The sequence below is a fragment of the Meleagris gallopavo genome, chromosome 1, assembly GCF_905368555.1.
Source record: "Meleagris gallopavo chromosome 1, MGAL_WU_HG_1.1, whole genome shotgun sequence".
In the NCBI taxonomy this organism is placed as follows: Eukaryota; Metazoa; Chordata; class Aves; order Galliformes; family Phasianidae; genus Meleagris; species Meleagris gallopavo.
Window position 1 is genome coordinate 74,773,671 of NC_139404.1, and position 23,504 is coordinate 74,797,174.

Here is a 23,504-nt window from a genome sequence, read left to right on the forward strand (position 1 = left end):
CTCATGGCAGCAGAAATGTGCAGTTATATGACATGTGTGTTGGATGGTCTGTGCATGATATTTCAAGAGCAGCTGTTTTGATTTTCAGGCTCACTCACAGGCCAGTCCTGCAGTTCTTTTTAACTTCCCAGTAAGAGATTTCAGAATGCTTTTAAGACACCCTTGCTGTATAGTCAGAGAAGCTCTGACATAATCTGTCAAGGGATGCAGAGCAGTACCAGAATTGGTGATAGAAGTGATGGTCCATATTCTTCAAGCTGATCTAACTCGCATTTCTTGCGGCCTTGCTTACCCCGCCTGTCTTCTGCCTGCTGACACCCAAACATTCTGCCCTGCTGGGCAGGTAGTGGGTGCAAGCACAGGCTTGGGAAGAAGGCATCTGTGGAGCAATGAGGTGTCAAGGAAAACAGGGATAGTCCAGATAAGAATACTCCTGTGAAACTTCATACTAAGGCTTGAACTTAAATCAGTCACTCGTATGTACTTAAACCAAGAGTGGGCTGATTCTAACAACAAATATTTGAATCAACTCTGGAACTTCACTTGGGCTCAGTACCAGAACCAGTGCTCTCTTTAACATCTTCATCAGTGACGTTGAAAATGGAACTGAGTACACCCTCAGCAAGTTTCCAGATGGCATCAAGCTATGTGGCACAGTTAACATGCCTTAGGGATGGGTTGTCATACAGAGAGACCTTGACAGCCTCTAGCAGTTGGCTCAGGAGAACCTCACGAGTTTCAACTAATCCAAGGTCTTGCATCTGGGTCACAGAATCAATCTGGGTCACTATCAGTGTAAGCTGGGGGTAAACAAAATGAGCACAGCCCTGATGAAAAGGACTTGGGGATAGTGATGAATGGCAAGCTGGGCATGAGACAGCAATGTGCCTTCACAGCCCAGAAAGCCAACTGTATCCTGGACTGCGTCAAAAGAAGCGTGGCTAGTTGCTGGAGGGAGGTGATCCTACCCCTCTACTCTGTGCTGGTGAGACTTCACCCAGAGTGCAGGATCCAGATGTGGAATTCTCACTGTAGGAGACACATGGATCTATTGGAATGCATCCAGAAGAGGATCACAAAAGTGATTAATGGGATGGAAGCCTCCCCTATAAGGACAGCCTGAGAGATCTGGGGTTGTTCAGCCTGGAGAAGAGAAGGCTTAAGGGAGACCTGATAGCAGCCTTTCAGTAGGGGACAGACTCTTCAGCAGGGCCTGTTGTGATAAGACAAGGGGAAATGGTTTCAAACTAAAGCAGGAGATTTAGACTGGATATAAGGAAAATATTTTCTACAATATGGGCAGTGAAGCACTGGAACAGGTTGCTCAGAGATGTGGTGGTTGTTCCACCCACGGAAAAATTCAAAATCAGGCTGGACAGGGCTCTGAGCAACCCGATCTAGCTGTAGAAGCCCCTGTTCATTGCAGAGAAGTTGGACTAGATCAGCTTTAAACATACCTTCCAACTCAATTCTATGATTCTATGAAGGTATAACATTAATTAAACACTTCAGTGTCTCTTGAGATGAAACAAGTAAAATCTTTTTAAGCAGACCAAAACCTATTGAGGGGAAGGAACTGGAGCAAGCCCATAAAGCAGATAAACCCACTGTCCCATAACTGTGTTTTGTGACTGCCACACTTACTGCTAGTTATCTAATGAACAGGTTTGCAGGTGCTTGTCCCTCTTGTGTTGGCCACGTGTCAGCAAACAGCCAATCACTGAGCAACTGATGTAATTTACTTGGACTTGTGCAAAGTGTTTGACACTGTCCCACACGACATCCTGGTAGCTAAATTGGAGAAAAATGGATTTGATGAATGAACCACTCTCTGGATTAGGAATTGACTGGATGGTTACACTCAGAGAGTTGTGATCAATGACTCAGTGTTCCAAATAGAGGCCAGTGACAAATGATATTCCTCAGGGATCAGTGCTGGGACTGATGCTATTTAACATCTTTGTAGCCAACATGGACAGTGGATTTGAGTGCATCCTCAGCAAGTTTTCAGATGACATCAAAGTGAGTGGTGCAGTTGACACCCTAGGGGGAAGGGATGCCAGCCAGAGGGACCTGGACAGGCTTGAGAGGTGTGCCGTGTCAACCTCATGAAGTTCAACAAGGTCTACTACAAGGTCCTGCACCTGGGTAGGGGCAATCACAAGCACAAGTACAGGTTAGGTGAAGAATGGCTTGAGAGCAGCCCTGAGAAGGAGGATTCGAGCATGTTAGTGATGAAAGACTCAACATGAGCTGGCAGCGTGTGCTTGCAGCCCAGAAGGCCAACCATATCCTGGGTTCCATCAAGAGAATTGTGGCCAACAGGCCAAGGGAGCTGATTCTGCCCCTCTGCTCTGCTATCGTGAGACCCGCCCTGGAGTACCGTATCCACTTCTGGGGCCCCCAATGCAAGAAGGACATTGAGTTGTTGGAGTAGGTCCAGAGGAGGGCGATGAAGATAACGAGGGCTTGAGCACTTCCCCTGTATGAAGGGTAGGGGAATCACAGGATAGCCTGGGCTGATTCTTCACTCTCTGAGTAAAGAATTTCTTCCTAACCCAAACTTCCCCTCTTTTAACTTAAATGCATTCACCTTGTTCTATCACAATTAGACCATGGAAAAGGTTGGTACCCCTCCTGCTTACAAGCTCCTCTTCAAGCACTGAAAGGCTACAGTGATGTCTCCCTAGAGTCTTCTCTTATCCAAGCTAAAAAAGCCCATTTTTCTCAACATTTCTTCATAGGAGAGGTGCTCCAGCCCTTTGATAATCTTCATGTTCCTTCTCTGGACCTTGTCTTAAAGAATATACTTCATTTTCTTTATTGCAACCAATCTGGACAACAAGACAAAGGACACAGCCAAGTTTATGCAAGTAAATGGATATGTCTTTGAAGGGTCATGAGGGAGCAGACCTGTGGACCTCAACTCCATTAAACTTATCCTTACATCTATATAATTGTGAAAAACTGTTTCCTGAGTGTCCACCTGTTGATCTGATAACTGAGATTTCTGAGTTCGGTCTGGAAAATCAGATGTGGCACCGTGTATGATTTGTTTAGCTTATCAGATATCTCTGGCACAGAAATCTGGAAGATGGACTGAATACATTTTCAGCTAGCTGTCTGTGCAGTTGGAAGTTCCTTTTCCAACAAATAATATTAATAATTAAGAAAGAAAGAGAGAGAGAAAAAAAAAGAGAAGGAAAAAAAAAAGGAAAAAAACAGAAAGGAGAAGGGAAGGGAAGGGAAGGGGAAGGGGAAGAAGGGGAAGGGAAGGGGGGAGGCGAAGGGGGGAGGGAGGCGAGGCGAGGCGAGGCGAGGCGAGGCGAGGCGAGGCGAGGCGAGGCGAGGCGAGGCGAGGCGAGGCGAGGCGAGGCGAGGCGAGGCGAGGCAGGCGAGGCGAGGCGAGGCGAGCAAGGCAAGGAAGGCAAGGCAAGGCAAGGCAAGGCAAGGCAAGGCAAGGCAAGGCAAGGCAAGGCAAGGCAAGGCAAGGAAAGGAAAGGAAAGGAAAGGAAAGGAAAGGAAAGGAAAGGAAAGGAAAGGAAAGGAAAGGAAAGGAAAGAAAGGAAAGGAAAGGAAAGGAAAGGAAAGGAAAGGAAAGGAAAGGAAAGGAAAGGAAAGGAAAGGAAAAGGTATGTTCTAGACACCAGCTCTGATCCTTATCCATCTTTTCCTCTTGCTCTTCCCCCTGCACTGAGAGTGTGGAAAATGCTGCTACATCGGTGTGGGGGTGAGGGGAAGAGGATCTTTTCATACTGTCACTCTGATACAAGGCAAAGGTCTCAGAATATCCCACATAAGCTGGAGCCCATGCTTGGGTTTTTCCAGGGGGATAGTGTGCAGCTCAGCATCAGATCTATCTCCTCTTCACTCCCTTGTGGTGGAGATGGAGTTCGTTTTTCCAGAAGTCAGCAGCCCTCTTCTACACGACGTCCGTGTTCATGGGATTATTTTGTGATGGGACGATTTTAGTTGAGTCTGAAGAACCAAGCAGGAGATTTCCTGGGGCTCTGAATCAGAGCTGTTCGGGTGTGACTGAGACCTGCAGAACGGCAAGAATTTCAGCCCTGGTGCCACTTGTACTCCCACCTCTGCCCTATGCCCGGCTTTGTCCCCACCCTATCAAACAGCCCTCTTTAGCATGACAAAGAGCCTTGAGGAGCCGACGATGATAGATAATGCAGTCCCGGGCAAGTTATGGTGAGCTATAAGGGTAACTGCCTGTCTATACTTCACGGCTACTGCAGCTTGCTGGTAAGACCTGCCCCTTAAGTGGAGGTGGCATCTCCTGAAAGGTGTGGAAGCCACCCCCCTCCACCCGCCCCCCCTTCATCCTCCCATGTGTGCACATTTAGCTCTTCCCCTTTACCAGCCGTAGGCCGGCGGGTCTGGCATGGGATACGTGGATCTCCCCCACTGGAACTCGGTGGGGGAGGCAGGACATGCCCCCTGCTTCATTTGGGCCAGCAGCAGCAGCAGCAGCGGCAGCAGCGGCAGCAGCGGCCAGTAGCAGTCTATCTCCGGAGTCAGGAGAGAAAAGGCAGACTGCAGGTAAGGCATTTCACTTATTTCCTAGAACTGATGATCTTCAGGATACCTGTGGCCCCGGTTTGTTCATTTGTTTAATAACGGCCTTGAGTAAATCTTTTTTTATTTATCTCCTTGCCCTTTTTTTTTTTTTTTTTCACCCAATACATATGGGTGCTGGATGAAGAATAGTGTTCTAGGTGAGAAGGATGGCCTTGGACAGTCATGTCATCTTTCCATGCTGCTTTTGTGTCTGTGAGTTGATTCTGTAAACCTCACCAGGCAGTCCAGGCATAGGAAAGTTTGTGCTCCTGGCTCAGATGGTGTGACAACATGGTTTTACAAATGTTTGTAGCTCTCAGAGGAGGAATGTCTAGGCCTCTTTTTAGACAAATGTTTTAGGCTGTTGTGTTTACATCTGTTCCACTGCTGTTTATTTCCTGCTTCCTTTTTCCTTCAGTATCTTCTTATGGAAGAGGGGGAACTAAAGCTGCAGGTGATAAATTATATGGGGATTTTGGATGACTGGCTGAGCAGGGACATACATGGGAATATTTGCAGGATGGTATCTTTCTGTGCTTCCTGTCTGAAAGAAGACTTTCCTGTTTTCCTAACCCATATTCTCAACATGCTTTCCTACCTACTTGCATGATCTACAAGATCCAAACAGCCTTTGGGCCCGCATGAAATATTAGCCTCCTGTGCATCCAGTTCCCAGATGTTCAGCTTTCTCTCAGGCTCTGCAGTCTACCCTCATGCACATACTACCTCAGAATTTTGCATCTCCTTTGTTTGCTCCATTGAGAGCCCTTGTCTCCTTGTAGGCAGAAACCCTTTGTAATCCTCATGATCCCCAGCACCAAAAGTCTGCTCACTTCACACCTGCCTCTTCCCACGGCCAGCACTTCAGATTGTCTTCTCCTAGGGACAGGAAACAGCTAAAAGGAGGCCTAAAGGAAGGAGCAGATGACCATAGAGTGTCAAGTAGCAGTGGCAAGACAGCTTGTATCTCTGTCAGGAGTTTAACGGGAAAATACACTACACATGTGGCTCCATGGTTCGAGGCTGGGAAACTTTCTGAGTGTAGTTTAGTAACCTCTCAGCTTAGGATAAGAAGAAAGGATTTTGGAAGATGGACAAGGGAACACATTCCACAGAAAGGCCTCAGTACTTTGCATTGAATATGTATTCAGGAAGACGAGGAGCATGCCTCAGTCTTTTTCAGACTTACAGCTCTCAAGATGGCCAGCAAGGAGTTTGGGAACTGTAGGGATCAATAGTCAGAGGTTGTGTACTGAAATGGCACTGCCCATTCACTGCATCTCCTCTCTCCTGAAATGTCAGTAGGAAGAGAAGGGATGGACCATGCAGCAGAGATTGTAGAGGAGTATCTGGAGGAAGAAAGAATGAAAAGATTTATCATTGGAGATATGTAAAGAAGATTGGTATCACAGCCTTTTTGTCAGGATTGTCTTGAGAAGCTCTCAGCCTTTCACAGGCCTCAGAAATCAGGTACCTAACAGAAATATGACAGGGGTAATCTCTCCTTATCACTTTCCTATCCAGGCAGCTGGAATGACTTTGTATTTTGGCAGCTTTTGTCTGGAAAAGTGGTTTGGATTATCTAGGATTTCTTTCCTTTAGATCTTTGTCTTGGCTTTATCCTTCAACACAGGCCTCTTCAGAACTTTTATCAGAACAAACGAAAAAGGGCTTGAACAGCTTTCTCTGTACTTTTGAATTTTGTCCCCTATGACTCTGATATAGGATTGAGTCTTTTCCTCTGTCCTACACTTATATCTTTCCTCTCTCCCTTCCCATCTCTACGTCGAATCTCTCTCCTTTGTTCTTGACAGAAGGCTCCCTAGCTAAATAACCCTTCTTCAACTGTACACTTTTCCAGCATTGAGGCAGTCTGTAGGTGAGATCCATTGGAGTGAACCAGTATCCAAGGTCTGGCTTTGATACTCTACATGTGCCTCCCCCTTTTAAGCACTGTCTGTTTCGCCCCATCATGCACGCTGTCTATGTAATGTCTTGAGATTCCTGGGCAGACAGTTTTAGGGAGCACATTGTCAACTCAAAGGTACATTTGCAGTCATGACATGCAGGCTTCTTTATACCACCTGAAAATGAAATATTACTGAGGCCTTTTGAAGGAGAATAATAACACTATGAGCCAGTGCTTAGCATTCTCCCCTCTGTGCCTTTTTCCATCTCATAAAAAGGAGCTGTGGAAATCCTGAGAGTCTGAGCTGGAAAGCTGCTTACTGTCACTGAGCATGTCTGTGTTCACAGATTCATGAACACAGAAGTGTGACACAGAAGTTTCCTTCAAGTAGGCCCTTTCAGGTAAACAAGGAGTTCTGATCTTTTGACACAATATATAGGAAGTATGCTCATACCCATTCAGGTGTACGTAATGTCTGACATGACATTTTGCAACGAGGAAGGCTAAAGCCCGTCTGGAGTTGAATCTAGCTAAAGTGATAAAGGATAATAAAAAAGGCTTCTTCAAGTATGTTAATAGCAAAAGGAAAACTAGAGAGAATGTGGGCCCCTTACTAAGTGAGGGGGGGGTTCTGGTAACGGGGGATGCTGAGAAGGCAGAGATACTGAATGCCTTCTTTACTTCCATCTTCAGTGAAAAGGCTTTCCCGCAGGAATCCCACACCCTGGAGGTTAGGGAGAGGGTCTGGGGAATGCGAGACTTCCCTTTAGTCAGGAAAGAGGATGTGCGTGAGCGCCTAGGCAGTACTAAGGTCCACAAGTCCATGGGACCTGATGGGGTGCATCCACGTGTGCTGAGGGAGTGGCGGAGGTCATTGCCGAACCGCTCTCCATCATTTTTGAGAGGTCTTGGACAACAGGGGAGGTCCCTGAAGACTGGAGAATAGCCAATGTCACTCCGGTCTTCAAAAAGGGCAAGAAGGAAGATCCGGGTAATTATAGGCCTGTCAGCCTCACCTCTGTCCCTGGAAAGGTGATGGAACAGCTTGTGCTGGATACCATCTCCGGACAACTGGGAGAAAAAGAGGTTATCAGGAGTAGTCAGCATGGGTTCACCAAGGGGAGGTCGTGCTCGACCAACTTGGTGGCCTTCTATGATGCTGTCACATGCTGGGTGGATGGGGGAAGAGCGGTAGATGTAGTCTACCTTAATTTTAGAAAGGCATTTGATACTGTCTCCCACGACATCCTTATAACAAAGCTGAGGAAGTGTGGGATAGATGAATGGACAGTGAGGTGGGTTGAGAACTGGCTGACTGGCAGAGCGCAGAGGGTCGTCGTTGGTGGTGCAGAGTCTGGCTGGAGACCTGTGACCAGTGGTGTCCCCCAGGGGTCTGTGCTGGGTCCGGTCTTGTTCAACATCTTCATCAATGACCTTGATGAGGGGATAGTGGCCACCCTCAGCAAGTTTGCTGATGATACGAAGTTGGGAGGATTGGCTGACACGCCTGAAGGCTGTGCTGCCATTCAGCGAGACCTGGACAGGCTGGAGAGCTGGGCAGTAAGAAACTGGATGAGGTTCAACAAAAGCAAGTGTTGGGTCTTACACCTAGGGAGGAATAATTGCATGCACCAATACAGGCTGGGGGATGAGCTGCTGGAGAGGAGCTCTGCAGAGAGGGACCTGGGTGTCCTGGTGGACGACAGGTTGGCCATGAGCCAGCAGTGTGCCCTCGTGGCCAAAAAGGCCAATGGCATTCTGAGGTGCATTAAGAAGAGCGTGTCCAGCAGGTCGAGGGAGGTGATCCTCCCCCTCTACTCTGCCCTGGTAAGGCCTCATCTGGAGTACTGTGTCCAGTTCTGGGCTCCCCAGTACAAAAAAGACAGGGATCTCTTGGAAAGAGTCCAGCGGAGGGCCACAAAGATGGTGAAGGGCCTGGAGCATCTCCCCTATGAAGAAAGGCTAAGTGAACTGGGTCTGTTTAGCCTTGAGAAAAGAAGACTGAGAGGGGACCTGATCCAGGTTTATAAATATCTGAGGTGTGGCGGCCATAGTGGTGAGGCCAGTCTCTTTTCAGTGGTACGTGGAGACAGGACGAGGGGAAATGGACATAAGCTGCAGCATAGGAAGTTTTGCACGAATGTGCGTAAGAACTTCTTCACGGTGAGGGTGATGGAGCACTGGAACAGGCTGCCCAGGGAGGTTGTGGAGTCTCCTTCTCTGGAGATGTTCAAGTCTCGCCTGGACGCCTACCTGTGCGACCTGATGTAGGGAACCTGCTTTGGCAGGGGGGTTGGTCTCGATGATCTCTGGAGGTCCCTTCCAACCCCTACAATTCTGTGATTCTGTGATTCTGTGATGACTTCTGACATTGTCTTTTTATTTTCAGATGTTTCTTCAGCTTCTTCCAGTTCTGGGAATTTCAGCCAGTTCATATCAGACTTAGCCATCAGTCAACACTCAGCATCCTCATCCCGTCAACCTACCACTAAGCTTCAAAACGGCAGAGAATATGACATGGGGACAGTCAAGAAGGCCAAGAGCCGCACAGCTTTCTCCTAGGAGCAGCAGCAGACCCTGCATCAGCACCTTCAGAGCCAGAAGTACTTCAGTCCCCATCAGATTCAGGAGCTGGCTGCTGCCCTGGGGCTCACCTACCATCAGGTGAACATAGAGACTTAGGTATATCTGTCACATAGTGGCTGAATAGTCACATAAAACAGTGACAGGATGGAAAAGGTAGTTCCTGGTAATGGGCACAGACAAAAGTGCTATGTGACAGTTGCTCTCCTGTCTATTCATGCCAGAGATCTGAAGTACTTCTGGGAATCAAGAGAGTCAGTAGCACTTTACTCAGTTCTCGGTGAGGGGTCACCTAAGGGGACTGTTGCCAAAACTTGTAGAATTACAAATACAGTCATGAATATGGTGTTTGCAAATAATGTACGTATTGAGCTTGACAGGATTTTTCAGTCTTTTTCCAGGCACTGATGAACTTCACAGAAACCCTGACATACACCAGTGCTCCTACTCCCAGAGTTTTCTGTCTGTAATATGCTGAAAGCTATGACTGTCTCTTCCCAGGGGTGATCTTATCCAATATCCAATAACATCCTTCTAAGCACTCTCTCTCCCTCCTTGCAAATGCTGCTAGTTTCCTACACTACAGTCCTTCAGGGTCTCCAAATATATTGTGAATAGTGAACTGGTGTTGGTTAAATAGACAGAGCTTAGGGGTGGTGCACAAGTACATGCAGTAACTACTCCAAAATCTGCCTGGAATTTGGATATAAGTGTGATGGTCAGTATGTCCTTGGATGTCCTGGGACTAAAATAGTTATATATACATTGTACATGCATATATATGCACCCACATACTGAACTGGTTCTGTCAGGGACAAGACTGCTGGGACAGTCTGCTATTTCCTTCAGTCAACATCCTTCAATGGCTGTTCTCACAGTCCAGACAAAACCCTGGGGGAAAACATACCTGGAATTCACCCTGTGAGGATCTTTGAATTCAGAAACTGCTAGATACAAGGAGCAAACCTTTCACTTCACTAAGAAGCATGCAGAAACAGTGTTTCAGAAGTTTTCTTACAGTGCAGGGGGCTTGTGGATGCCTGAGTGGGTCTAATTCATGGTCATTCATGTCCATGACTGAAACTTATCTGTGTCACAACAATAACTGTCATGTGTCCATAATGTTGCTCCATCCACTCCTCCCAATGCACTATAACCAGCAGCTGAGGCTGCTAGACACACATCTCCCAGGCAATACCCTCAGGGAACACTTAAAGGGCTTTATCTACTGCTGCCCATATGTCATCTGACCACTCTCCCCTGGTTATTGCTGCTTGTAAATCTGATAACATTCACTATTCCTTCTCCTTACTGATATTTTCTCTGCTCTCCCTTCACTACGCAAGGTGAAGACTTGTTTTCAAAACCAGAGGAGGAAGCTGAAAAGGTGCCAGAAGAATACCTTGTGGACTGCTTGGATTCAGTGTGTCATGCAAGTAAGAACATGTGGGCAACTTACATAGGTACATAGGTATCGGCATACCCTGCCTTCTGGTTTGCTCTGGTTTGCTCAGCACAGAGGCGCAGTCTTAGCATGATTCTCCACATTCTCTAAGTAGCCTGGCAATGTGTTGACTATGCCGCTCGAATACTGCCTCAGTAAGAGTGTATTTCTTATACTTGATTCTGTATCCACCCCAAACTATAGGGGATGGATATAGTTTTCTTACTCTCAATCCCCTTACTGCTGAACAGTAAAAATGTGAAATGTGGAGAGACACAGTAGAGCAACAGTAGATGTTAGGTCTGTGGACACCAGTGGAAGATATGCATTCTAATTCACTGTATTTCCTTTTTAGAACAGCTTTCATCCAAGTTCTTACCTGGATGTGTACCCAAAATTCCACCAGGTCTACCCGATTTCTGCTGCCAGCAACATCCAAATAATGCCTACCCCCTGTCAACACTACAGAGCAGGGCAGAAGGCTTACATCATTTTGACCAGCGAGGATGGAGGAGTCTTTTACAAAGGTGGTAGCATCTGCAGCATCCAGCAGACAGTGGGCTTCATTGCCCAGCACAAAGTAGGATTTTATTATAGTTATCCTGGCAGCGTGGAATATTTGTGCACAAAGACAAGTGGTGGTTATAACTTTCACCAGTCAGCCCCCATGGGGGCATCATTCCCAGCCACTGCTGGCCACCATCTCTATCATTCCTAAACACTGTGGATGTGAGGAATTTGGGCACCTTGGAATCAAATCTTATTCTCTTCTCTCCCTTCGTTATTCACATAAGCTCCATTTTGGGACCCAAATATTTACTTGCAAGCGTAGCCAGACATATAGATGCTTGCACAGACATGTATACACAGCCATTTATTCGTATGCCTTTACATGTACACAGGTACACACTCTTCTTTATTTGCAAAAACAAATTCCCTTACTAGACTATCTGACTAGGCTGACTTGATTATGCCCTAGATCTTCTAAACTGCAGACCTCAAAACTTATGTAAGCAAATACAGATGTATTTAATGTATACATATCATTATATGGCTGTATATATATAACACATAAAGACACAGGCTGTATGTAGAGGTGCTGGTCCCATAGTTTTCAGTGACATTGAATAAGTTTTTGTCACACACCAGGTACCTATTTGATGGTTAGATCACCAGTTCTGCAGGTTATCACAAGTTGTACAATTGATAAAGTATATAGCAAAGGGAGATTTAACAAGTTGCTTGCAGAAAAGGTGTTGAGATGATATTATAAGCATCAAAATGATAAGTAAACTTTATTCTATCTTCCTTTGTCTCCTCTTAAGAAAACCTAAAAAGTTCATTATATGTAGCAAATAATTAAATATATTTTCAGGTGGATTATGTATTTTCCTGTGTCTTTTTCATTATAATAGGGCATCACTATTTGAAACCTAAATGGAACAGAAATAGCCATAGCAACCATATGCCATTGTATTAGTGATTTGAATCTGAAACTATAAACAAACACTTATCTGTGCTATCAGTGGGTTAGCTTCATGACTATTGGCAAGGCCAGATATCCAGAGTTAAGAAACCAGTAGTGTAACTCCACACCTACCTTAAGAATCTTACCTACCCAGCAATATTTAATAATGGCACCAGACTCAGATATATAATATTATCATTTCTAACTTTAATATTGTATAGACTTCTTAAGTACCTCAGAACAAATATGTGTATCAAAGTATGATCAGCAGTAGGGTCACATTTCCCTGAGACACAGGTTTTCTCTAAGACTTTGATAACAATAACATTTTCTTAATGTGAAGTAGTTGTCATGGTTAAAAAAAAAAAATGAGCATAGGATGAAGGCAATTATCTGAGACTGGGATAATAAGATGTGTGGTCTTTTGTTGGCAAAGCTGTTCTGTTTTTCTGTGTCTCACAGTCGTTTCCCACTACACCCATTCCCTCATGTAGCAACTCTCTGACCTTTTGGTTATACAGCTACACTGTTTACAGGTCTGTACTTATAATACTTGATGGGGAAAAACAGAGATTTTTGAAGGATCAACTTGTAACTCAGATCATTTCCGAGTTCAATTTTAAAGCACAGCTCCACCACTACACCTATCCTACTTCTATCAAGTGGCTAAACTTGGGAAAGATTTGTTCTCGGAACCACTACACTAACAGAGGTGTTGGGATTGATTGGGTTAGCTTAACTGAAAGCAGCATAAAGGTGATGGTTAACATCTCAACAATAACAACAATTATCAGGACTCTGATGTGAACTTTTCATAACATTCCAATAAATACTGTTGTAGGTTAAAAAATAATAAAAAATAAAATAAAATAAAAAATTTAAAAGAGTTTTTCCCTGTCACCTAGCAGCAGTTTTCTTGGCTGCATCTTGGGTGTCATGCCAGGTAGAAGTTCCTGTGTTATGATATTTAAAAGACTAAATGACTCAGATACAGCCCCACTGCTAGAGACGCATGCTGTGTGCAAGCAGCAGAATGTCCATTAAACATGAGAAATTTATTTGTGGAAAGGGATTCAGACACAGGACATGAGGGTGCTCTTCAAAACACTGGATGACATGAATGTTTCATGGCTGTTACATGACAGGAAATTTCTTTTTTTCTATAAAATCCACTGCCATGATTTTGGATTCTTCATCATGCCTCTTCATATGTTCAGTATTGGTCAAGATGCTTTTGGCCACTGATGACAGGTCAAACAATAGATGTGTGGCAATGCTTAACTGAAAATTTTCAAAGCCCTGTTTTTTAGCATTTGAATCATTCAGAGTAATTAGTTGACTTAATATAGCACTTATGAATTCCTGTAGGGAAGAAGTTATTAAATATCACACCTTTTACCCTTGCCGCAGAGACAATTGAGGCCAGAAGCCCTTGCTCAAGGGCTCCAGCAGCATGAAACTGTCAAGTCCTTTGTGACTTTCCACAGCTGTCAGAAGCCCTTCCTGATCCCTGGTCTTTCTCAGTCCACATGCCAAAACTCCAGTAGCCAATTTGCATCTTCCTTCCAACTATGCAACGACATGTTTACCAAGCCCCAATGCACCCTAGGGCCTCACCAACCAAAGGAATAATTGTTTCTGTGAAGGAACACTCAGTTTCTGCAGCACACGCAGCAAATGCAGTAACAAACCATAGTTTCAGATAAAGCTACCTCCATCCCAAAGCTATTTTAGCAAAAGATGTGTTGAAAACTTTAATCTTTGTTAATATCTCTCATACTTAAACAATTATTAAGCATTACAGATAAAGGCCAAACACAAGCATGTTACTGGGCTGTCCATTAGTGTAAGCCAAGCAACTAACATTTTGCCTATTCCTGGAGCCCACCATGCAACACACTTGAAATAGAAGAGGCTTAAGAACAAGATGTCCTTGCAAACAAAACTATTTACACGGAGGTTTGTGAACAAGATGCCTGTGCTTGCAAACTTGTGCGGAAGCTTGCACTTGGTATCCGTACACTCTCATCAAATAAGGTTTCAGTAATAAAAGTCAATTAACAACTTGAAGTTTTGAACTTTGTATAGTGATAATGGGTTAATAAATATTAATTAATAATAGTCTCCCTGGGTGGCATAAAGTTGGATTTAGTTTTACATGTGCTGCATGATACAAAAGAGGGTCACATACAAGGGAGAAAACATATTAGGCATACCAGGTAGTCTATAACGTCCAAGTATTTCAGCCAGAAAGAAAAGAAAGAGGAACAATATGGTTGGGATGTAGGGAAAAAAGGGGGGCTGTAAACCCCAATATTATGAAAGATCCTGAGGGGGCTGTCCTTGTAGACTCTCCCTTTATTGGAATAAAGAAAGCTGGAGACTTCCATCTTCTATCTCTTCTTGGGATTCTTCTTCTATCTCTTTTTGGGATAATCAAGCAAGTCTATTTGAGCAAAATTTTTCCAACACATCTGTACCCCTGTACTTCTAGGCTGGGCTTGTGTGAGCAAAATCCCACTTAGTGTAAGTAAACAGCATGATCACCCAATGAGACTGAATGTGTACAAGCCTATCGGGACTCGTGGAATTACAGGTGAGTGAATTTTGTTTCTGTGCCTGGAAATATCATGGAGCAGATTCAAATGGAAGATAGGATAAGGCACATGTGAGAGGAAGAGGTGGTCTAAGTCAGCTATCACAGCTTCACCATGGGCAGATTATGCCTGAGCAATTTGGTGACCTTCAGTGCTGGAATGATGTCATCGATAGACAATAGAAGAGCAACTGACGTGGCCTACCTGGACTTGTGCAATGCCTTCAATCTTGTTCCCCATCACATCCTTATTTTTGAATTGAAGAAAGATGTTTTTGAAGGCTGGATTATTTTTGTGGATAAATAATTGTTTGGATGGTCATATCCAGAGGGTTGTAGTCAATGGCTACATGTACAGTTAGAGGCCAGCAATGAGGGGCAGTCTTGGTACTGATGCTCTTTGACATCTATCAATAATGACTTAAGACAGTTTGCTGATGGTACTAAATTGAATGGTGCAGTTGACATAACAGAAGGAAGGGATGCAACTCAGAGTGACCTGGACAGGCTTGAAGGCCTATGTGAATCTAATGAGGTTCAGCAAGGCCAAGTACAGGTTGTTGCACTCGGGCTGGGGACTTGGGCGTACTGGCAAATTTTGATGCTAGCCAGTGGTGTGTTTGCCCAGAAGGCAAACTGTATCCTACACTGTATTAAAAGAGGAGTAGCTAGCAGGACAAGGTAGGTAACTGTCCCTCTCTACTGTGCCTTCATTAGGCCCCATCTGGAGCATTGTCTCTGGGCCCTCCAACACAGTATAGATGTAAAGCTTTTCGGAGACAGTCCAGAGGAGGGCCATAAAGAAGATCAAAGAGCTGGAGCACCTCTCCAATGAAGACAAGCTGAAGGAACTGGGCTTGTTCAGTCTGGGGAAAAGAATGCTGCAGGGAGACCTCACTACAGCCTTCCAGTATTTAAGGGAGATTATAAACAGGAGGGAAATCAACTTTTAACACAGGTAGGTAGTGATAGAACAAGGTGGGATGGTTTTATATTAAAGGAGGGAAGATTTAGATCAGATGTTCAGGGGGAAGTTCTTCATTGAGAGGGCAGTGAGGTGCTGGAACAGATCGCCCAGAGAGGTTATGAATGCCATGTCCCTGACAGTGTTCAAGGCCAAATTAGATGGGGCCTTGGGCAACCTCATCTAATATTAATAAACATCTAATACAACTAGTGGTTAGCAACCCTGCCTGCAGCAGGGGGGTTAGAACTTGATGATCCTTGAAGACTCTTCCAACTCAAGCCATTCCATGATTGAAGACAAGATGACAAAATCCTGACCTAATCTTAAACAGCTGTTTTAAAGAAGAATGTCCTTTTTTTTTTCTAGTTGCCAGGGGAAGTACTACAGTCACCATCCCTGGAGGTGCTCAAGAAACATGTTAGATGAGGTGCTTAAGGACATGGTTTAGCAGGCATGGTGGTGATAGGCTGACAGTCAGAATTCATGATTCAACCTTATCCAACCTCGATTCTATAATTCTACAATTATTACCACTTCTTCTGGCCTAAACTCAGCAAGGTTACATTTTACCCCCCTTTCTTCTCTACTGTGGAGCTAACCAAATAATGATTTCCTTAAAACACTGTTCTGGTAAAAAATGCAAGCAAGAAACACCACTTCAACATTAAAATAAAGTCATTTATTTTCAATTCAATCAAGTTTGTAAAAACATCAAGCAGAAGCAAAGCAGTAGACAACACACATATGCCATGGAACATGGCCATGATCCCTGCAAGAATAGCAGCAAGTATCCATCTTCTTCGTAGTGAAAGTTCAACTATGAAATATAATCCTTTCACATACACTAAAATACAGGATTTCAGTACAAACTGCATTAGTGAAAAAAAATTTATGCTTTTATCATTTACTTACTCTTGCCAACTCAAGACATTTTGTATTCTTGGGCAGTAGCAGACTGGACTCTCCAATCTCACCACTTAAAAAAGATCCAGTTTCACACAGGCAGTCACTGAGTTCTAGTAATCTCCATACTGAAAAGGATGATTCAGTTCTTTTGAAAAACAAAATGAAAACATTTAATTGCCATTTTCATTCTTTGGTTGCCTATCTAGGTTTCCCTAAACTTGTCACCTCCTCCAGAACAGCTACCAGAAGACATAACTGATATACCTTTCAGCAGTAGAATATGGAAAAGATCCAACTAAGAACTGGAGATGGGATGAAAACATTTGCTTGCTATCTTAAAACTGGGATTAAACAAGAGATTAGGAAAAAATCCTGCTCTAGCCCCCCTATTATCCAACAGGCTTTTCCTCCCTGACATTCAGGTTTCAGAATAACTAACCATGATTTAACGTAACCACGCCCTTTACCTTTGCCTACCTTTCTCTACCTCTGAGAAAGCTGCCCATGGTATTGTCACTGTGTTACAAATTGCCAGTGAATCCTGATATACAGATAAGCAAACTATTTCTCAGAAGATGGCTAAATATAGCGACTGCTCACATTTCCAACAACGGCATTTTGGTGTACCATCTGCTGCAACATTCAGGTTGGGACAAGTCAACATTTTCTCAGCAGAGAGATTAAGGAAGACAAGATCTAAACTGTTACAAATAGTTCCAGAGATTGATTGTTAATTATTTGACAGACATAAAGCATTCAGCAGCTTTGGAAATCAAAATGTTTCCACAACAGGTATAGACAACACTCTCTCCAACTTCTCTTTTCTCTTCTCCTCCTCCTCTTTAAACTGCCCTATGTACATAGAAAGGCAGGAGGCAAAGGGTAGGCAGGTACTGGCTTTTCCAGGTGGAAAGACAGAGTAACTGAATCAAACCATCCAACTTAAGATAATATTTAGGTTTTCAGTTCAGAGATGAGAGGATCCAGATGAACTTAGTAGATGACTGAGGTTGCAGCAGAAAAAGACAAGACAGCAGGTAAGACTCTGGGCTACAATTAGGGTATCTGTTGCAGAAATTAAGTCTTATCCAAGTTTTAGCTGCAAGACACATGGCAAAGATCAGGGAATCATCCACGAAAGAGGCAGCTGAGTGGGTCTTGGACAGTAAACATGGATCTTTGCCATCTCTACTGCTCCTGACCTTGGCATTGCACATTCCCCTTCATAAATGCAATTTCACCTGTCCACACACAAAACACCCTTGCAAAGGGTTAGCTTTGCAGAGATGCCTTTAAAGAGAAAAGAAACCCAAAGTAGTGGAGTGCCAAACCTCACCAACAGTTAAAGCAGGAATTGAAAAGGAGAGGCAAAATAAAGGAATAGAAATTGGATCTCTGAGTCAAGACCCTAGAAACCGCATGAGACAAACCATGAGAAAGGGTAAGAACAATACTTAGGTCTAAGTCTCATAACCACTCTGGGTCCCCAGGGTATGCCAAGGGGCCTGGTACTGATGTCGTATAGGAGAGCTCGAGAACTGTGTAATACTATCAGAGGTGCTCTGGAAGCTGTAGGCGTCTTCTGCCTGCAAGCTGTCATAATCCACATTGGTAGAGTAGCCATGATAGAAGTTCATCTGCTGACTTAATAAACCCATGGCCTGCTGGGTGTTGCAGCTTGTTCCACCTTTTCCAAAGAACCCCTCATCCTCCACAGCCATGAATGGGTACAAGCCTTGCCCATTCCCGTAAGTCTGGCCACTGGTGTAAGCCTGGTGTGCACTGGTCACAGCCTGAAGATTTCTGTTGGCACCAACAGGGAAGCCCTGGTGAAATGTAGGGGTCATATCCAGATACGCAGCTTGATGAAACCCATTCTGGGAAAGACAGAAAAGAGGCCATTCAGTAATTACTAGCACACCAACTGTACCCATTGTATTGTATGTATCCTACTTTCTACCTTCTCCAAAATATGGTCTTTTCAGTCCAGTGTATTCACTGTGGATAATTAATATCAGAGATCACAAATCTTAAGTTAAAAAGCCTACAGTCCAATTCTGGGAATACCATGCTAGAGGAAAAAAAACAACCAACATGAGTAGCCTCACTGGCCCTTTTAAGCTTAATTTTTTTTACCACTTCTTAACTAAGTGCAAAGATAACTCAATGGCCAAGGCAGGCTTAAAAAATAGATGCTGCTGTAGAATTCATTATGAAAAATGAAACTGGCTTGGACATGATACGCTTTTCCCCACAGAATGCAGGAACCCTGACTAGAAGTGGTAAGGCATACTAGGACAAGGGGAATTCTCTCACCTGTGGTAGATAAATCCCTTTATCCACCCACTGACTTTCCTTTTGGCAACGCTTAAATTTCATCCGTTGGTTCTGAAACCATGTCTTCACCTAGAAGAGAGGGGACAGAACATGGAATATTAGAAATCCAATCTTATTTGAAGCTTAATATGTATCCCAACTTTTTCTTTCTACAGCAATATACGTTGCTCCAGAAGTAATGTCTCCTATTTATTTCCATGGAAACTCTGGTCCAATATAATAAAATAGGAGGCATTACTTTGGAGCAGCCCTCATAGTTTCTGCCTTGCTTCTAATACTATACACAGTTCCATCAGCTAACATTACATAGCTGTAGAATCAAAGCTGGGACTAGCACACTTACAGCTCAGGTCACCGGTTTTTCCACTCAATGCATCAAAACCCCTGCCTGAAAAACATGCCAGACAAGGCAACTACAGCAAAGTTGCTTGAATGGCGGCACCTTCTCACTGCTGAGCCGACATCAGTGCTGATTCACAGATCGCCTCAGTCACACATGAATAACTGGTGGGGCAAGGACCGTATCTCTGACATAAACAATATAATGAGAAATACTCCTCCCTGTGAGTCCAAGAAAAGAAAAGACGTTTGAAATGACTTTACACTTAATGATGCAACTTGGCTGCTCAGAGAAAGATGTTACCTGCTTGTAGGTGAGCCCCAGGGCAGCAGCTAGCTCCCGGATCTGATGGGGGCTGAGGTACTTCTGGCTCTGAAACCGCTGGTGCAGGGTCTGTAGTTGCTCCTGGGAGAAAGCTGTGCGGCTCTTGGCCTTCCTTGCCCCACTCTCACCTTTATCCTTGATCTTCTGAAAAGTGGGGTGGTGAGATGGGTGGTCTGCAGTGGGGCTAGTGGCAGAGTCCGGGGTATACTGAATGAGTGTCCCAGAGCTGGAGGAAGCTGGAGAGGCATCTGAGGAGAAAGGACAACTAGAGTGAACACTCACTCCAGATAAAAAACTGAACGAGGTTCAGCTTCTGAAACACTGGAGACCGCTGCAGACTCCGTAGCCAGGGTAAGCACGAGAAGCAGTGGCAGTAGGCAAGACAGCCCCGCAGCGTCACCAGTACACGAAGGCCGCGTTAGGACTTTCGCGGCGAGCGTCCGGCAGCAGCTCCCATCCTCTGCCCACCGCTTAGCTCCCAGCGGGACAGGTGAGCATTAGTGCCTACCCTCCCGGCCCGCTCATCGCTCCCTGGCTGCGGGCAGCTTTCGGTAAAAGCCGACGGGCGCTGACGGAGCACCGGGGGCGTCGCGCTGGGGGAGGAAAGACACAAGAGATACGGCCACCCCTTTGGGTCCACATACCTGGGTGGCTGGGCGTCTTCTGCGCTGCGGTCAAGGAGAGGTCTGCTGCTGGAGCTTCCTCAGCGGACGCACTATCCATGCTGCCCGGGGAGGGCCAGCAGTAGTGCCCGCATCTAACAGCGCCGTAGGACGGCATGGCCAGGTGAGCACTCATGGTCGGGACGGCACCTCCAGCTGTTGCTGGCGGTGAGATGATTGCGGACGGGCCTACTGCACGAAGATACCCCATTAGGCAGTGAGGGGCAATGTTTTATGTCCTCCCCAGACTGGCTTTGGCCAAGGGATTGTCACGACCATTGTCATGTTAAAAGTCAGTTGATTGGGGGGGAGTGGCTTTGGGGATATTCGGAGAGTGGGGGAGGACTAGGACAGCAAGGCCAACTTCCCCATTTGGTTCCTCAGTGGGGGTCAGTTCTTTGCTGCCCGCACACCCGTCCCCTCGGGGGAATGGGAAGAGAGGCTTTGTTTCCACCTCAGGCCTAGCAGGCGTGAGCAAGGCCGTCCCGTACGGTAAGTTGGGCTGGGCTGGCACCCCCGCCCTCACATTTAACAGTCTTGCTCCCCACCTACTCCTCCTGATGGATCCCCACCCAAGTACGAAGAATGGAGGGGGAGCCCAGAGACCCCCCCGGGACATGCGGAGGCTTTTCGTGTCTGCATTGCAGACTGCAGCCATCATTGTAAACAGATAAGCATTCCTCCTCGCAAAGGAATACAGACTGGGGCCGGCGGGGAGGGCGGTGTTCCAGGATGGTGTCTGCATCACAGGGAAGCAAGCTCAAAGAAAGGCAAGCTCCCCAGGTTTTCTAAATGCTAACCCAAGAATGAAACAGACAAGTTTATCTTGGAGGAGTACAAAGAAGCGTCACTTCTCAAGCTTCTTTCCTCAGATATTTGTCACTACTTTTCATGACATTTGAAATAAGCAAGAGCTTACAAAAAAGAAAAAAAAAAAAAGTTTTTTGTAAGCTCCAGGAAGAGGTGGCAATAACCCTGTTGAGGACAATATAAAAGAGCCCTGCAGAACTTCAGTACTTAAGCCCGGGACTACAGTCTGCTTGGGGAAGCTAGCTGTTTCCACTGTCCCACAGCCTACACCAAACGAAGTATTACTATTTCGTTTAAGGAAATTAAAAAGTTACTGGAGTGATACCATTTCTCGAGGGTTATAAAATGTGGGAAACCACCTGAGAGATCTACAAATGAGAGCATGTGACAAATCAATCAAATTCCTTACTTCATCTAGTGAAAGGACAGGACATGGCTCCCACCTGTCTAAAAAGAAATGGGGAATAGATATTGGCTGCTAATTATCTTCTAAGGCAACAGAAATATGCCCCCCTTGCTTCCTTATATTTCTTCTTCCCCAGCTTAGTCATGATGAGCTCCATGTGTTATGTTAAGCCCCCCTTTCTCCAGCACTGCTAGGTAGTGGCAGGGAGTTGCTGGCCTGAAGTTGCTTTTGTAGATTGGAGGGGCCCTCGTTGGGGTCATTTTTGATGACTTTCTAATTTATGATGATTTAGTTTCTCAGAATCTGGATAGAGTTCAGGTAGTAAGGTAATTAGGAATGCAGGAGAAAGTTGTTATAACTTGATGAAGGTGTAAAATATAGAGGCAGATGGTATCTTGCCCTGAAGCAAGTGGTGTAAGCTATGGGTTTCCTGCTTCCCTTAGGCTCTTCCCTGTCCCCACATTTTGGGCTGTTGGTTTCACACATGGTTGCTTGCTTACTGTTATGGGCTCAGCCAATATACATACAGAAAGAGTTTATCTGTCAAATGTGCAAAATTGTTGTGTATGTGTTATAGTAGTGGTGGCCACTGATTTGCACAGTCCCTTTGCTGACAGGGCTTCACTGGAGATATGCATGCTACCTGTGAAATAATGTCTGAGCTCATAAAAAAAAACAGGGAAAACTAAAGGATTTCAATGTCAGGGAAGCTGTGTTTGCAAACCAAAGTGCTTATTTATTGTCTCTTGGCAATGATAGCTTGAGGGGCTCCACTTATTTGCCTCTACAGTGCGCATTAAGTGAAATAGTAAATACTATTCTTATAATGTTTATTGACACAGACAGCTAGAGGCCATGCCACCCGATGCTGAGAGGTTCCAGGATGCACTCTTGCCATCTCAAAAGCTGCAGACTGAGTCATCAGAGGCAACACAGCTTGTCTAGGGGCACCCGTAGCAGAAAGATTAGTGTTTTACAGCCAGAATAACACCCTCATTGCCATCAAATCCCCACTCTCCCTTGGTTTATAATTTTTTTTGCTATTGAGCTGTTTCCCTCCCAGAGATGGGCCTGCTTTGCTGTCTGCATGGAACTGATTTCATTTTTTCCCCCTTAATTTTTCCATAATCTTTGTTAATCCTTCGATTTTGTCATCTTGCTTGTCTCTAATTCCCTTTGTTTTCACTGTTTTTTGTTCCACGTGTCGCCCTCTAGTGACATCAGTTAGCTTCCTCTCCCTAGCCAGACTTCTTATCAAATTATCAGACATCTTTTGAAATATCTTAGTAGGATAAGTAAGGCTTGTGTGAGTGTATAAAATCATGTCTAGAGCTAAAGTCAGAATTTATGAAAAGAAATTCAGTTATTTTCCCCAAAATAAATTTTACACATGATAACATATTGGGAAGGTAAATCCATAAGTCATACAGGCCCAGAGAATGCTATGGGAAGCAAGATGTAGACATTCAAGAGGCTCCCTGAGGTGTTGAGTCTGGGACCTATGCCCTGTGACACCATTAAGCTGCAAAGTGGATATACTGCCCATGAATATATAGAGATGATGTGTTTTTTAAAAATACCTGCTGAGAATGACTCTCAGAGCAGACCCAAATATTCACTCATATTCCTTTTTGCTGCTGTTTTCAAGTGGAGCAATTCAGATCTGTTTTGGTCCTATTCTTCCCCTACAGATTGAAATTGATTTGTTTTTAAGCTGAAGGCTGTGTCACCTCACTCTTACTGCTGTGGTCACTCCCTGCTTTTGCAGTTATCGCTTCATTATGTGCCTAATATGATGGGACATTAGTCACTATGTAAGCATCAGGTGGGTCATTAAGCATATGGAAGGGAATGTAAGCAGTCACTTGGCAGAAGTAAGTCCCAAGGAGCCTTTTCCATAGTCCTTCCAGGGTAAAAATAGAAGCTAATGTCTAAAAGCTCTCTTGGCTGAAACACAGGTGAGATTGGACAAGGGCTGTAAGGTGTTTTCATGCAAGTTCCTTCTACAAGGGTTCACCTATTAGTGTAAGTAGGGTCACCACTTTCAGAAGGCTGGAGCTTAAACTTGCACTGAAGTGATACAGACAGACCAGCTTACAGAGGCGAGGAAGCACCAGCTGACTTTAAATTCAGCTTTGGAGCTTATACCGCTGGATCAAAGTTCTATGGGTTCCTACCTCATA

The 23,504-nt window shown here is 44.8% G+C and overlaps 1 protein-coding gene and 1 pseudogene across 1 annotated transcript; one reads left to right on the forward strand and one right to left on the reverse strand.

Annotated features, from left to right (window-relative positions):
- Positions 1–4,339: 4,339 nt before the first annotated feature.
- Positions 4,340–11,223, forward strand: LOC104912818 (homeobox protein NANOG-like; annotated as a pseudogene).
- Positions 11,224–17,783: 6,560 nt separating this feature from the next.
- On the reverse strand, positions 17,784–20,241 carry LOC100542155 (homeobox protein NANOG). Its single transcript, XM_003202609.4, has 4 exons — positions 20,088–20,241; positions 19,423–19,691; positions 18,759–18,848; positions 17,784–18,319 (listed from the first exon to the last, which is right to left on the reverse strand). Exons 1-4 carry the CDS (start codon positions 20,239–20,241, stop codon positions 17,903–17,905), a joined length of 930 nt encoding a protein of 309 aa, XP_003202657.3. The 3' UTR covers positions 17,784–17,902.
- Positions 20,242–23,504: the final 3,263 nt, after the last annotated feature.